Here is a 15,777-nt window from a genome sequence, read left to right as displayed (position 1 = left end):
TGATAGACAACAAGAGCAAATTTTATTTTGTATATGTATGTCTATCAGCCCATTCTGGCATTTCAGAGTGAAGGAAGGGTCATTTCCTCTAAGCGGTCCTTCTCTTCTAATTCAGCATGGCATTCATGCAGGCAAGAGGTGAGCTGTGGGCTATTGTAATATGTCGGAAGGAGTGCTGCATAAAGGGGACTTGCTGAGCGTTCAGACTGAGGACAGCAGCGACAGGTGGGTGTATACCCACAAGGGGATCTGTGTTAAGAATAGGAACTAAGCATATGGTTGACCTCTACCTCCATAACTTTGCCATGCTTCACCATAGTGGCAAAAGCAAAAAGTCCTATCCATAACTCTATTAGACTCTGAACCCATTTCACTAATATTTCTTGGGATCCTCCATAGGTGTAGCTGAAGACACCCAGAGCCACCCACGCATCTCTGACCTCCATGCGTTGGCTCGAGGGGTATAATGGGCACCCATGTCCTACCTACTGTGAGAAACCCGAAGGTGTCTCACTCGCAAGTCCCTGGGGGATCTGTCATCCAGGTGGCCAGGACACGGCCATCGCTTTTGGATCCAGTTCCTGGGGGTGGACCAGTGTGGGAGGAGCACCTGGGAGAGGGGTCTTCGGGGAGTGGGTACACTGGATGGTGAAACACGGTATCCCCTACCCTGTAACACCTTTACCCCATCCCACCAGATAGGATACTTAGGAACTCATCCCTCCTCTTTCATAACACAAACACTTTCTGACGGACAGCTCGCTATGAGAGAAAACGGACTAACACCAGAACCGTATACCATACGTGTCCCAATACAATGGTCCGGCAGGGTTGGGCAATTACTGACCATCACGCACACCTGACTCCCATTACACTTACCGACACGGATAAAAGGCGGAGCACAAGAGCACACTCTGAGCGAGGCAAAGCACACGAAGAAATGGCAGTTCCAAGATGGCAATTTAACACGAGGAGAAAGAAGGCGAAACAGAAGCGAATCTCAAGAAGGGAAGTGCCCTTGACCTTTTCGACAAGGAACTGTTACTTTCACAAAACCTCAAGAATAGAAAGCGTAAGACCAGGAAACCAGGCTGAAGAATCCTACGTTGTGTGTCAGAGGTATCCGGGGCCCTACTGCGTCGATAATCAAGGCTGGGATAATTGGCAGCTGCTGTGGTACTGTCCCTGGCTCCAACAACAAAACAACACCAGTGAAATCAACACAGCTGGTGAGTTGGGGAGACCGATGCCAGACCGATCTATGTTGAAGCCAAGTTTACAAGCAGCAACCTTGTATGATGAGCGCTGAAGCGAACAGTGTATGAAACGCATGCGATAACCAACGCAAGTAAAATCGGACAACAGATGATTGTTTGAACTTTGAAACCAAGCTACATGTCATTTGACTGAGTGGTCCCGCACCGCGTGCATACACATTCGAAGGTCTCTGTAAGCTATCCAACTGAGGGGTGGCAAAAGCAAAAGAGTGGCAAAAGATTGTGAATCGAAGTTGTCCTGCAACGGGGCAAGCAAAATCCTGTGCACAATGGAAAGTCTTCGATATTGATTTTGCCAAGAAAGTTTCTGACAAAGTAGATGTTGGTCCGTGCCTGAATGAGGGAGATCAATTGAAAAGCTTTGGGCTAAAGCAAGTTTGTGTTAAAGTGAATTAACATTGTTCCGAGCCCGGCAGAGGGAGATTGATTGAACATTGTGTGAAAACGGATCTGAGCCTGGCGCAGGGGGTTCTGGGATGAGCCATGAATCACCCAAGAAATTCGATATATGGAAGTCCTATGAGCATTGTGTTTGGGGGCGGGGGGATCTGAGCCCAGCTGAGGGGGATCCGAGGTGAATACTGAATTACCGGAGAAATTGACTACGTATGAAATCCTAAGAGGAAAATAACTCATTGTTTGTTGCATCAGGCCCTCTGAAAGAAGAGACTTTGAAAGGCAAAGAGACTTGGGCACGGAAGGCCCTGATGGTAATGTTTGAACTGCACCCTCCTGCTAGAGAAGCCAGAGACTGTGCTAAGTTTGAGTGTGTTGCCTCGTCCTGGCGGAAAACATGGGGAATGGAGGCCAATGGCCTGAATATTCTGACATCTCCTTTCTTGAACACTTCTTTCTTTTACATAACATAGTTTTCCACACTATTTGTATTTAGAGGTAAGGATTGGCAAGGCCCTTTTATTTTGAGAAGACACCACTAGGACTGTTATTATTCTTCGATGGTCAAAGCTTGCTCCTATTTTTAGATTTAGGAATAAATAGGCATTTTTGAACCCCTTTTGAAGTTCAATAAACACCCTTGAACTGTGGTCAATTGTGTTGTCTTAATGTTGATACCATGCCTTTCTTACACTCCTATTTATTTATTTTATTCATTTATTGTTCACTTGTTAGGCGCTTATACTGGAAGCAAATACTGTTTCAAAGCACCAACAGGGAGTGGACAGGGGTGTCATGATGCCTACCCCCGGAGCACCAGGCCAGGCCCAGCCCCCCCGGAAGCAGGCATCATGCCCTCGGGTAAAAGCCCAGCGGCCCCTTATAGGGGCTCTTTGGACTCAGTCCTGGCGCCTTTGGCGCCAGGCTCCTGTTGGACATCAGTCCTGGCGCTATAGGCGCCAGGCTCATAAAGGGAGGTGTTTTGTGCACTTACCTGATGCAGACCATGCTGCACACTTCAGGCCTCCCTGAGACCTGAAAGGGACTATTTTTTCATAGGGACTATGTTTTCACTCGGGCGTGGCCAGGGAAGGATACATCCTAGTTGGGGAAGGATACATACCTGGGACTTCTTTGGAGGCTATTTAAGCCACGCCCAGACAGCAGCTCATGCTTCGCGTTGTTCTGCTTCCTGCAGCTTAACGCTCACCGTGTCTGCTCCTGCTCCTGGACTCCAGCCACGCCTGCCTCGAACCTGGAAGACCTGCAAGGAAGGAAGAGAAGAGAAAGGTGAAAACCAAGGACTATTTCAAACTTCTTACCTGCATCCGGAATCTTCTCGTCAGCATCTCTGAAGAAAGACTTCCATTTAAAAGCATTGTGTTGCTCGCTGCAGCGCCACGCTTCACTCACCTGTCCTCGAGACATCCCCGGCTCCATCGCGGCTGTCAGCATCGGACGCCACATCTCTGCACCTAGGGGAGAGAGGAAGAAACAAAAGGTGAGCAGAAGGAACACAGAAGGAAAGCCTGATTAACAGCCATAATACTTACCGGCTTTTCTTCCACATTTCGGGTCGGCGCCGCCCCGTTGGCAGGTACCGTACCCCGGCCCCTATGGGGAAAGGACAAGAGACATTTCTGGGGAATGATAAGGACATTTAGAGGGATCGCCCTCATCACTACTCACCTCGGCAGTTGAACCCCTCGACGCATCGCCTTCATTCTGCACCTGAAATAAAGGACAGATCACAGGTTAGAAAGACAACATAAAGGGGGCCTCACTTGAACTTTGAACTTTCATACTTACGGCGCATCGCTCAGGAAAGTCAAGTGGATTTTGCCAGCGCCATTCTGAAAACCAGTGAAGTAACTGGACGAACGCGTGCCCCTGCACCAGAAGCAGGATGGAGAGTTCATCCTTCCAAACCATAAGGTGAGCTTAAACCGGGGTTTGGAGGAAGTTAGAGAGGAATGAAGGGGGAAAGGGGGGAGCTAGCACACTATTCTGCAGACTGTTAATCCCCTTTCTCATGTGCAGAAGGATATTCCTACGGGCCAGGCAAGCACGATTTGGAGGTCCTGTCCAATCGGTGTTCCGGGTCCTGCGCATCACGCTAGAAGAGGCCACAGCAATCCAGACTAGACCAGCGCCCCCGTGGGAACCAGGTGAGCTTTACAAGGGGATGATAGACAAAGTAATTACAACAATGTTAAATAATTAAATACAACAAAGAAGACGAGACAATGGGTAGTGGAATACAAACCTACTATGCCTTGTGAGTGTTCAGAACCTGTAAGTGCAGGGGGGAGAAGGGTATGGGATAGGTGCTGTGGTGCTCATGGAGAGCAGCAGGAGAAGTGCTATGAAGAAAGGTAAGTACAACTTGCAGTGGTGGAGGGTGAGCCGGGGCAAGTGCAGGGGATAGACAGCAGCTGGGATGAAAGATGTGGGATGTCGGGGCTCCGAGGATGCATAAGGGCCCTGCACACCAGTCAAGCTACTGTGCGATTAGCAGGGGAGAGACGGAGTGAAGGAAGAGTTAGAGGAAGGTCTTGAGGCTTTTCAGGAACTCAAGGAGGTCCTGCCCAAGATGAACAGGGAGGGAGAGGCTAATCCAAAGAAGCGAGCCCGCTGAGGAAACTGACCAACCACTTGTTCTCTGTTTTGCAAACCGCTTCACACGCAAGGAGTTGGTGCCAGAGGAACAGAGGTGTCTAGAGGGGGGTTGTTTGGTCAGAGAGAGTTGCAGATAGAGTGGTCCCCGGCCTCAGACCGCCTTGTGGATGATGCAGAGGGATTTGAATCTAACCCGTGCTGCGATCGTGAGCCAGTGAAGACTTTTTAAGGCAGGAGCGATATGGTCCAGGGGCTTGAGGCCAAGGATACATTTTGCTGCCCTATTCTGGATTAACTGGAGGGGTCGCAGATTGGATGATGGTAGATTAAGGAGGAGGCTATTGCAATAGTCAAGCCTTGAGAGAACCAGAGCCCGGGTAACATTTCAGTCTCTGGGGGAAGGTGAGGAAAGGTAGAATTCCTTTCAGAAGAAAAAGCTGAAAGTGGGACTTTTTGTTTGGCAATGTCCTGAGTACCTGAGTATGAGGGTGGAACAGAACATCAACATACACTAATGGTGAGAAGCAGCAGTTTGCAACAAAACATTAATTTATAGTATTAGATATACAATTGAGCATTTTACTCCCAGCTGCCATCTTGCTCTTTCATGCTTGTCTGCAGGCTGTTCAAACCTGCTCAGCCACGGGTGGCTGGGACATGTATTAACTTGCCACATAATGTAATCCAGCCATCAAGCAACAGTGGCATAGTTGTGCGTGTGTGAACTTAACGTGGTCAGCACACGCACCCTGCACGCTCAGGATTTGCGCCCATCACGCAGGGTCTTTTGGTCACATGCAGACTCTGATTATGCCTGCAGCACAAACTCAACACTGCTCCAGTGTTTTGGGGCATACACATGAGAGAGATGCCTCCTACCAGTGACATGCCCTCACAAGACATCCATGGACAGGCCTGGAACTTCACCTGGTTCTCCCCCACCATCACAGTGGCCCGAACTTTGGTGTCTTACACGCCTCCTTTTACACTCATAGGGCCACTCCAGTTTGGCCCAGGATTCCCTAGCAACGCCCTGCTTATGCTGTCCAGGTTCCGTCCACCTTCACCCGGGCTGTACTGAAGAGATGGCAGTGCGGAGCTCTCATCATGCTGGGTTTCTCTCCTTGCACTCTTGGCACCCTGGGAGCTGCCATCCCCACTTGCTGCTGGGCCCCTCCAGTGTCCCTTGCTTTGAGGGCATTTCTGGGTCACATTCAGCTTCTGCCTGCAAGTGCCCCCCTACTTTCCATTTTGTCACTGTTCTAACTTTCTTTCCCCTTACTATTGCTCGCCCAAACCATACTTCCAGGCAGCAAAGAAAATCATAGTCCATTTCCTCAGCCCTCCAACATTTTAAGTGATCTGTAGGAGGGAACCAAAATCACAGCTCTAAGCATAAGTCCCACAGACAATGGTTCCATACATTTACAACAACAATGACTTCATCATTAAACATCAGCACTTAAACAGTTAATTGCGTGTGTGTGTGTGTGTGTCTTTTCATTTTTCACATCAAAGGTGCTAAAACAGTAACTTCAAAATAGCCTTGAAGTGGAAACCTATGAGAAATTCTACAACTATTTGAGGCATCTGCTGCAGAATGAAACAAAGCGCGTCAAAATGTGGATTAGATTGCTAATAATAAAGTAGTACAAGACGCAGTTTGCTACCACAGTGAGGTTTTTAATGTTGCAAATGTTTTCACTTCTTGAAAATATGTTTTGCTTCCCTTCCAGTGCAACATAGACCGAGCGAAGATGCCCTGATGGGTTTGGCAATGAATGACAGTGATTGCAACTCTGGGAAGAAATTGCATTTGTTGGATCTGGAGATCCAGGAGGCCTTCCTGTGTTTCATGGCCTCTTTGCTGAAGGGATACCGGTCCTACCTACGTCCAATCACGCAAGCCCCTTCTGAGACGGCCACAGATGCTAGTTCACTCTTTGAACTCCAGGGTAAGGGACTTTGAAACTGTTTTTTTGCAGAGAGTATCCATAATAGATGGTGGCATATTCATTGTAAAATTGTGGATGAAGGGTTTAGTTGGACGTGCGAAGGCACAGCCTTTTGAAAGGGAGCAAACCAACACTTCTGCAGCTTGTGAGCCTGGTGGGCAGTGAGGATATGACATTGGTCTATGTCCTTCTCCGACGGTTAAAGAAGGACGTAGAAGGTTCCTGTTTCTGCAGTGATATTTAGTGGTCAGTCAGGGCATGTAACTAAATGATGTCTAGTTGGGGTGTGAGGGTTATTCCTCGAGTGGTGGTGATTTGTGGTGGCCAGTCAGAATAGGGTCTTGGCTAGATTCCCAAAGGGATCATGCATTCTGCCTCACCCACTTGTATATATTTCAAGTATGGGAGGGAACGCTATACATTGGTAGAGGAAAATACCTGTGCTCGACACACATTGACCTCTTCTGGGGGAGCCCCAGTTGTGGTAGCCAGCATATTTTGCTTCTGAGTCCGATGAATCCAACTGAAATTGCAGCTTTTTAAGGCAAAGGTTTCAAAAGGTAAATTGTCCTTGATGTCTGTTACAAGCTGAATATGCTGGAGGATATCTCCTTCACCATATGAGACCCCTTGTAATAGATGGATGTGAAGTGGTAATTCTTACACGATGAATGATATCTCTGTCTCTTGAACTTTTTATATCGCAATTCCGCACATGTAGGGTCTGCTCCTGCAGGCTGCAGGTAGCGAACTCTTCCTTTAAAAACAAATAAGTAGCATATCATGGAGCCATTAGAGTTGTCAAGTGCCTCTATTTTGCAAAATCTTTTTTCTGAAGCTGAAAATACTTCTAAACATCTGTTTCAAGTGGTTAGGGAGATTTATCATTGTTACGCTTCATACCCTCTCCTAGTGAGACCCGAAGCACATTTTGCTGAACTTCCGGACCTTCCTCTTTCAACCCTGAATGAGTGGAGCCTATTTCCATTCATTCTTGTGGGCTCTGTCTTTTGTAACTCCATTCTTTGCATCCTACTTGTACTATGGTGTCTGTCTGCTCCATAGCTCTTAAAGGCATCTGTGTTTTTACTACTGCAGCACACCGCTCTTTAAGGGCAGTGTTGCTGGGGACCCTTAGGGTCCTCCTTTGAGATTATTTTTTCTATATCCTCAATAACTAATATCTTTCCCAAAACTCTATAATCTGAGAGATTGGCACACACCACCTTCAATGGAGTGCCAAAGGTGCTCTCTGCTCCTGTGGCTTTTTAGTCACATAGACAATCACCTTGTTATGGCTGGTGGCAGTGGAAGTGCTCTACCAACTATTGTTTTTTTTATACCTCAGGCTATGTCCATAGTCACGGTAGTGCACAATAGGGGCACCCAAGTACCAACTTGGGGTCGCCCTTCTTTTTTCGCCATTAGTAGTGTGGTTGCTCTTTGTTAGCCCTTCTACCATTCTGGGAGGGGGAGGTCAGTGTGTGTGTGTGTGTGTTTTGTCTTCCGTGGGAACCCTTGGGTATCCCTGCCTAGGCTCCAGATTGTCTGGGCAGGCAGGAAGTGAGGGAGGAGTTTTCCACCCCCTTGTCCTTTTTCTGCAAGAGTGCCTGAATAGGTCCAGCTCCCACAGGGGGTCTGGCTGTCCTGATTGGACATCCAAACGCCCCTTTCTGAAAAATGCTGAGAGATTGCAGAGGAGTGTGTGCTGGAACTGTATAAAAGGTGAGGCTTCTGGAGTAAAAAGCAAGTTGACCACTGGAAGTTGAAGTAACCGGATGTACGTGATTATTTCTAATGCATATATTTCGAAGACGGAAATCTTGCGTTCTAAATGTTCAAATACAAAATAATCGCCCCACTGCTAAATTGCCTTTTTACACCCTGCTCCCCCACCCCCTTACTTACCCTTTGGCGGCACACCTCGCTGTTTGCCACCGAGTCCCTGCAGCATCAGTTCCCTTCACTTCCGTGGATGGGAACCGATTCCATTATAGCTAACAAGGGCGCGGGGGACACCCCTGCAAGCCCCACTTCCCTTGTTCTCTATAATGAAACCAAATGGTTAAAATATGCAGCATTTTCGGCTGTATGTAATTTTGGTACAGCTGAAATCCAAACATTTCAACCATTCGGTTTTTTATTTACAATATTTTCGGTCATTAATGAAGTAACCGAAGAAGATGATGACCAGAGACGCTTGCAGGCCCTTTACAACACTGTGAAGTGACCACTGCTTTCCTGGCCCTGTATTCTGTGCGACAGAGGAGTTTCTTTAGCTGGTGGGAAAAAACAGTCCCAAGACGAAGTTTGAAACACGCCATCTCCTGAGGTTGTAGGAGTTTCCAGGCTGCAGAACCTCAATACCAGGAGGCCTGTTGCCCATTTCGAGTGCATTGTTGTGGAAAGGTCAAATCCGTCCAAATCTTTGCTGAACCCACAGCTCACTATGTTCCTCCAGTCTGCGGCTCCAGAATATCCCTCGGTATCGGTTAGCACAGTGCAGTGGTCGGCCCTTTTCTGTTGCGGGCCCCAAGCTATGGAATTCACTTCCTTTTTTTTAAGGGCTATTTCTGATTTCAAGCTCTTCAAAACAAAGTTAAAAACCGATCTGTACTGCTGATCTGTATTCTTTCCTTTTTCTATTTCATCTCCTTTGCTAGGGCCATGATGCCGCTGGTGATAGTTGCACTATACAAATTCTATATAGATTAATAGCTACAAAGACGCTCATAATAAGGGCCTGGATCGAAATTAAGATTGTAAAGCAGGAGCTTAAACCAGCTGCTGGGCATCTGGCATTAACCAATGTGCAGGGGCTACCACTGGGGAACTAGGAGCTAGTACAAAGTGTTCCGCAAATCTAACTTAAGATGCAACATTTCTTTCATTATTATTGACCCCTTAAGCACAAAGTTAATGTCACATAGGTATGTGTGTTCAGCGTCATTGGCTTGGGGAGCCAAAAGTAGCTCCTGGTAACTTGGTGTCAAGCTAACCAGGCTTTCCTAGACTACACCAGGAGCTAAATAGCCCCCAGCAAGAGGCGTTGCTGGGGGGGGCTAAGGGGGCTATAGCCCCTGGTCTTTTGGTTGTAGCCCCAGATAGAATCTCAGAAGCTACAACCAAAAGGCTAGCTAGCCCCCAGTCCCGACAGTCCTGACATTAGCGTAGCCCCAGGTCTTTTCCAGACCTAGCAACACCCCTGCGGCCCCAGCTCTCCTCAATTTAGAACCCTGCAAGTGCACCCATCTCCATGAAGCATATATCACTCCTAGCGAGCATCCTACCTTCAGAAAACAAATATCACACTCTTAGGAGCTCGTTTTTTTATAAATACGTAATTTGACATCAGGGACCTGATACGATTGCACTCATGTATAACCATATCCCTGCTGCCAAATTGAAGTCATTTGCATGATGGAGTGCAAATGTGCAGAGCAAAATAGCACTCCACCATGCAAAGTGAGTAAATTACAATTAAACACGAGCATTTCGGGCAGTGTTTAATTATAATTGTGCACGTTACCTGCCAATTACGCATGGCAAGTGTTATGTACAATGGGTCCCTATGGGGTCCGGCGGCTTTATGCTGATGTCTGCAGACACCTCGCGCATTTGTACCGGCATGGAAATCGGAAACTGCTCGAGCATTTGTATGATGGAGAGGAAGGGAGCCGCCCCTCATCTCTGCCATACAAATGATGGAAAATTAGCTGTGGCGTCAATGGAAGGCGTAAGAGCCTTATGCAAGGCTTTGATTCCCTCCATTTACGTTATGGCTCATTGGAACATGAGTTCCTTGGCGTTTAAAACCAAAACTTGTATTTGTGTGCGCACACACTGCAACGTTCTGCAGCTGTTCAAAACGTCTAAACTTAATGAATAAAAAAAGTCAGCCGCACTGGCTTTCTCAATGTATTCTCAGTGATAACAATGGAATGTATTGGAAACCTTGGCTCCCTTGAAGATCAACATTTTTGAGAAGCCTTAATTTGCTACTTTTTCAATGGTTATGTATCCTCCTAACACTCCTTTGTGCATGAATCATATGTACTATATATGTACATTACATGAAGCTCCGAGCTTCCCTTTTGGGTGCCTTCAAAACTGTCTGCTCTTTATAACTCTCCTAACACACACTGAAATGGTGAAGATGTCTGCCACATCTGCTTCTGCAACCATAGAAATAGCAGACGATTTCATCCGGATCTGGTACAAGGACTTCATGTTATGCTAACTGCTATATTGTGCAGTTAATTCTGTTCTGCTAAAGATGTTCTCGGGTACTTTTAAAAGAAACATGAGTTTATTTGTACACACAACTCATGAGTGTGCACATGGTGTAGCCCACTTTTTGAGGGTTGCCCATTGCTTTGCCTGTGGTTATGATTAATTCAAAACCTTCCAGCCATCACCTTTTTGTTTTGCTAAAGTCACCCCGAGTGGGACGGGTATGCCCAGACGTGGGTCCCGAGTCTGCCGGGCCTAGAGATCCAGGCTACTCCTCACTGATGACGCCCAACAAGGCTAAAACATGTCTGGGGATGCTTGTGATCTCGTGCAGAAGGGATGTGACCTAGTAGTTCAGGCTGGACTGCCCCTTTTGGGGTAGGACCAAGCCTGATTTGCATATGGTTTTTCCCCTTCTGTAATGGCTTGGCAGGCTGAAAAACGATGGTCTGGAGGGTTGCCCAGAGCTTTGCCTGTGGTTATGATTAATTCAAAACCTTCCAGCCATCCCCTTTCTTTTTTTGCTAAAGCCCACTTTTTCTGCCCATTTTAACTGTGCCATTCTGTGATTTTGTAACTCGGTTGTTGTACTTTCTGTTGCTATCCTCCCTTGGTTTTCCATCCCTTAATACAAAAAAATGAAATGAGGACTGTCTGAAAATAGGAATGTGAATTAAAATATCTTGCAGTCTCAGAATTATTATTAATTAACCCATTGCAGATTTTGTGTGACATGTGATCCCTACAGTTGATTTATACCCTCTGAGAGATGACATCTATAGTATCTTGTGCTCACTTACCCATATTGAGAGAACTCTTCACACTGACTGCATTGTTACCTATTTAATATGATATCTCCCATATCAATAGTCACTGGTCACTGTACCAGTGGAGAATGGGCATAATATGTCATCACATAATTGTAAACTTGTTTGCATATGTAGTCGCTCACCAATTCTTTACGTTGTGAACTGTGGAGTCGTAGATGTCTAATCAGTGTCTGTTTTTGTGGCAGGTTTCTTGAAAAGTCGTGATCGCTCACACCACAAATTCTATACACTCATGACTAGAACACAGATGTTTATCCGTTTCATAGAAGAATGTTCTTTCGTTAGTGACAAGGATGCAAGCCTGGCATTTTTTGATGATTGCGTAGAAAAGGTAAGATTACGGTCTCATACCATCGACATACTTATGCTATTTTCACCTTCCTCCAGCACACAAACTTTCTACTTTCTTGTCTAACAAATTACAAGGTTTCTAATCCCCTGCCAATAGATATGAACTTCCTGTCATCCAGTGTCCATTGTGCAGTATTATTAGGGCTTGCAAAGTTGCGACCTACTGTCTATGGCATCTACCCTTTACTCACACAAATGTGGGGCTCACTTGCATCCCACCCTCACCAGTTTCCTTTTAGAGGCTTCAACCCCTCTTGTGTTCCTGATGTAAACCTGAGTGGCTCCTTTCTGTAGCGCTTTTAGGGCTTAATTCCCCTCCCCCCCTCACCTTTATAACACTATTTGGATTCATGATTTTCCCTACCTACTTTTAGTTGCACAGTATGGTCTTTTGGAGTTCAGGATAGAGAGCAGAACCCTGACATAGGATTGAGTTATGAATCTGGACTTAGAAAAAAGGATAACGGATACATGATTAAACATGGCAAGTAGCTAGAAAAGTTATATGTGACAGAGAGGTGTCCTTCTGACTTATATAATGGAAGGGCATGCAGAGGTAACAGGATACAGGAGAGTATTATTTTAATGTTTGAACACATGGAAAGATACCCCTGCATGGGACTGCAACGTTGTTTTCACTATGCTACTTAACTTTTTTTTTCGTCTGCTATCATGTGCTATGACGTGTTTTACCTGGTACACATACTTTTTAGTGATAATTTTCCCTACTAGAAAAGTTTGTGAATTTGTAATGGATTCATTCCTCCTATAGATTCCTCATCATTGATATTCTATCTCCAGTTGTCTGCAGAAATTGCGCCCTCATCTCTGTTGCACACGCCACGCCAGACATGACATCAGGGCCAATATACATGGAGCCACCTCAACCCATGACCGCATCTCTTTTTTTCAAGCACTCGCGGTATGCTTCTGGACCATCACTTAGCTTAGCTAATATCTTTCCAAACAGCGTTATGGCTCAGATTTCTCGGGCATCAAGCTCTGTGCGCACTTTGGGAGGCAAATGGCTGTTCCAATCCCAAAGTAAATGCCTTTATTGCCTTGGGAAAAACCATGACGCAGAAGATTGTGCATCATGTCAGTGAATGCATTAAAGGGCCCCAGGGAGTGTGCAACCAAGCTCGTCACTGTCATCCTGCTCCATTTTCCTGCTGCCCCTCCAGAACCTCTCCAATTTATACCAGCATGAGAATCCGCCTGCATTTAGCCCTGCTGAAAACAGGCAGATGCCATATGAATATACTTTAAATGCCATCTGCAAAGTTTAATCTGCAGGCACCATTTATTTTTTCCACAAACAGAGTAAAAGAAAAGACTAAAGGTAACTAGTATTTACACTTTACTTTTTGCAATCCGTTTCGTGTAAAATGAAAATTGCATTCAGGGGGCACAACAGCAGCTAACTGTTAAAGTTGGCGATCCACTGCATTTAATTTGCCTTTGTTACAAAATGAGCTCAAACATGGAGAGAGAACTGCCCATGGTCCAGTGGTTGATCAGAAAAGACTCAAATATCTGCAATAGCTAAGGGTGCTGCTTCGTTAATTTAGTCAATTTTGGAATCACTGATGAACATTTCAGTAACTCAGGCATTGACCAGACCTCGCCAGCATAGTCAAGAAATACATCAGAGTCAGAGTGAAGAAACGTATGTATTCCATAGCTTCCTTAGTTTGGAAGTGAATAGAAAATATTCCCATCAACCCACTTTTTCCAGTTCTTATCCTGAAAGCGATATCAAAAAGGTGGCCATTAATGAGGTGAAAATGTTTGTGCTGCTAGTACGCTTGCGTTCATAACTTCTAATTCTACAATCCTGTTGGGTAAGTTCCTAATCCAGAACACAAATCAGGAAGCCAAACGTCTACTGAGAGAATGCCGGTAAGTGCCAAGGCAAGTTAGTAGACTTGTGGCATAGAGGGCGCTAAAGGGCCAACCGAGATGGCGGCTCCTCTGTGAGCTCCACGAAGGCTCCCTTATAAATCCTTAAAGATATCCTGTTCAGTGTGCGTTACGATCTGCCCCGGCGCCCTACGGCACAAGAAACCCCAGAGATCGCACTGCTAAGCCGAAAAGGGGCACAGACACCTCAGAGGGACCAGCGCAAGACATCACGCGACGGGCGGCTCGAGTCATCCGCCTCTCCAGGCCACAAGCAGAGCAGGCGGACCAGAAACACTGGAGACTGCGAAATCCTAAGCAAAACCCAGGTCGGCTACCAACCTTCCGACCCGGGGCTAGCTGCGGCTGTGGTGGCTGTCGAGGCAGTGGGGGGCCAAGTGAGGGCCCAGACACATCGAGGGACTGCCCCCCCACCAGTCAACCAAGTCCAGATCGGCTGACGGCAGATGCCGGGCCCTCCTCCTGGGTCCGCCACGTACCGGGCCGGGTAGGACCCGCGCCGGAACTGGCGGCGTGCCGGCGAAGAGAGGACCGTAGCGCCAGCTCGGGTCTGCAGCGCACCACACAGAGACGTACTAGGCAACATCTTTGAGGAGACATGGCCTGTGGTGGACGCCTGGCTCACCCGTGCGATCGCCTGCTGCAGTGAGAGGTGAGGAAATGACCGCTCCCCTCCCCATCCATACAACTTTCCTTGCTACAAAACCGGACTGGGAAGAGCGGGTCCCCCCCGCCCCCTGTACAACAACCCGCACCCCAGGCGGGCAGGCGTCCTGCTGAACTCCTCCATATCCCCCCTCCCCAGGGCTAACAGCAACAGCGTTGGAGCAGCGCTCCCTTTGTGTCCTGGATCACAGCCGCCAGAGCCCCCCCTGCATGGGGATCAATCTCTACCATATATCACCGGCGAAATAGAGTTGATCGCCCTGGCAACTGACACCCTAAAGCAACTGAGGGAGGATATAACAAACACGCCATAGGTGGCTCGGCACACGCAGTCCGCAATACAAAGTTGAACAGAGAAAGCCCGCCGCTGGGTGCGGATCGGGCAAGATCTGATTTGCCGGAATCCCCCCCCACTGGACGGGGCCTGATTTCTACCATATGCCACTGGCAAAATAGAGCCGACACTCTACCCGTGGGGGTGACAGATACCCTGAAATATCCGGTGGAGGAAACAATAGCCAAGTCATAGGTGACCAGGTGCCCATAGTCCACAACACAAGCCAAGCAGAGAAAGCCAGTTGCAGGGTGCAGGGCTGGCGAATCCCGAACAACAGACATTACAAGTGGCACTCAAACAAAGGCACCTACAATGGACAGATAAACTACCAATAAAAACACTAAATGACCTCTTTGTAGAGGGTGTCTTTCTAACACCACAACACGCTCGAGACAAAGGAAACGATGACTTCTTCGGCATGTTCATCTACTTCCGACTACGACACACCCTTCAAACCAAATTGACCACCTTCCCGCAACAAACACCCACGTGGCAGCTCCTCAATGGGGTGATACAATCTCAGGGCGATGGAAGACTGGTCTCCAGTATTTACAAAGCGCTCCTCACCGAAACAACACGTCCAGCCACGAATCCCAGAAGAAGATGGGAGAGGACCCTGGGCAACCCAATTGCAGATGAAGACTGGAATTACATCCTAAAACTTACTCAGAATGTCTCCCTTAACACAAGATACAAACAAATACACTTCAACTACCTGCATCAGGTATACCACACACCAGCCAAACTCCACTGACAACGTCCGTCCATCTCGGCAGCATGCCATCGATGTGGCGCCATAGAAGCAAACTTCATACACCTAGCGTGGTCCTGCCCAAGCATCTCCTCATTCTGGAGTCAGGTTCTTGAGAAGACATCTGCGATCCTAGGAACGCAACTGGACCCTGAGCCTGCCCTAGCGCTATAGGGCTAACCAGACATCTGCCAGCCCACGGACGAAAGCTCGTAAATTTACTACTGGCCTTAGCATGAAGAAGGATCGCAATCGGCTGGGGACGTGGCCCACCACCAAGCCTACAAAGCTGGTTAAAAGATGTGACTTATTGCTGGGATGTTGAATCATGCTTTATAAAAACCCTACCTCTACATACTCGCTCACCAGACATCTGGGGACCTTGTATATCATATTTGATGTCCAGCACTGACTCACTTTTGTCACAATCCTCGTAACC

At 47.2% G+C, this 15,777-nt stretch overlaps 1 protein-coding gene across 8 annotated transcripts in view; it reads left to right on the top strand.

The window, feature by feature from the left end:
• The window catches only part of DENND4A (DENN domain containing 4A), a 2,028,245-nt gene that overhangs the window by 1,244,714 nt on the left and 767,754 nt on the right, over positions 1–15,777 (top strand). For all 8 annotated transcript variants that reach the window (XM_069624248.1, XM_069624254.1, XM_069624251.1 and 5 more), the window contains 2 exons: positions 6,029–6,247; positions 11,496–11,641. In XM_069624248.1, coding sequence (XP_069480349.1) covers positions 6,029–6,247; positions 11,496–11,641 — 365 coding nt within the window. The remainder of the gene's footprint in view (positions 1–6,028; positions 6,248–11,495; positions 11,642–15,777) is intronic.

The sequence above is a fragment of the Ambystoma mexicanum genome, chromosome 11 (genome assembly GCF_040938575.1).
Source record: "Ambystoma mexicanum isolate Mex_15411 chromosome 11, UKY_AmexF1_1, whole genome shotgun sequence".
Lineage (NCBI taxonomy): Eukaryota > Metazoa > Chordata > Amphibia > Caudata > Ambystomatidae > Ambystoma > Ambystoma mexicanum.
Note: the sequence above shows the minus strand (reverse complement) of the source record. Positions and strands in the feature narration are given on the sequence as shown.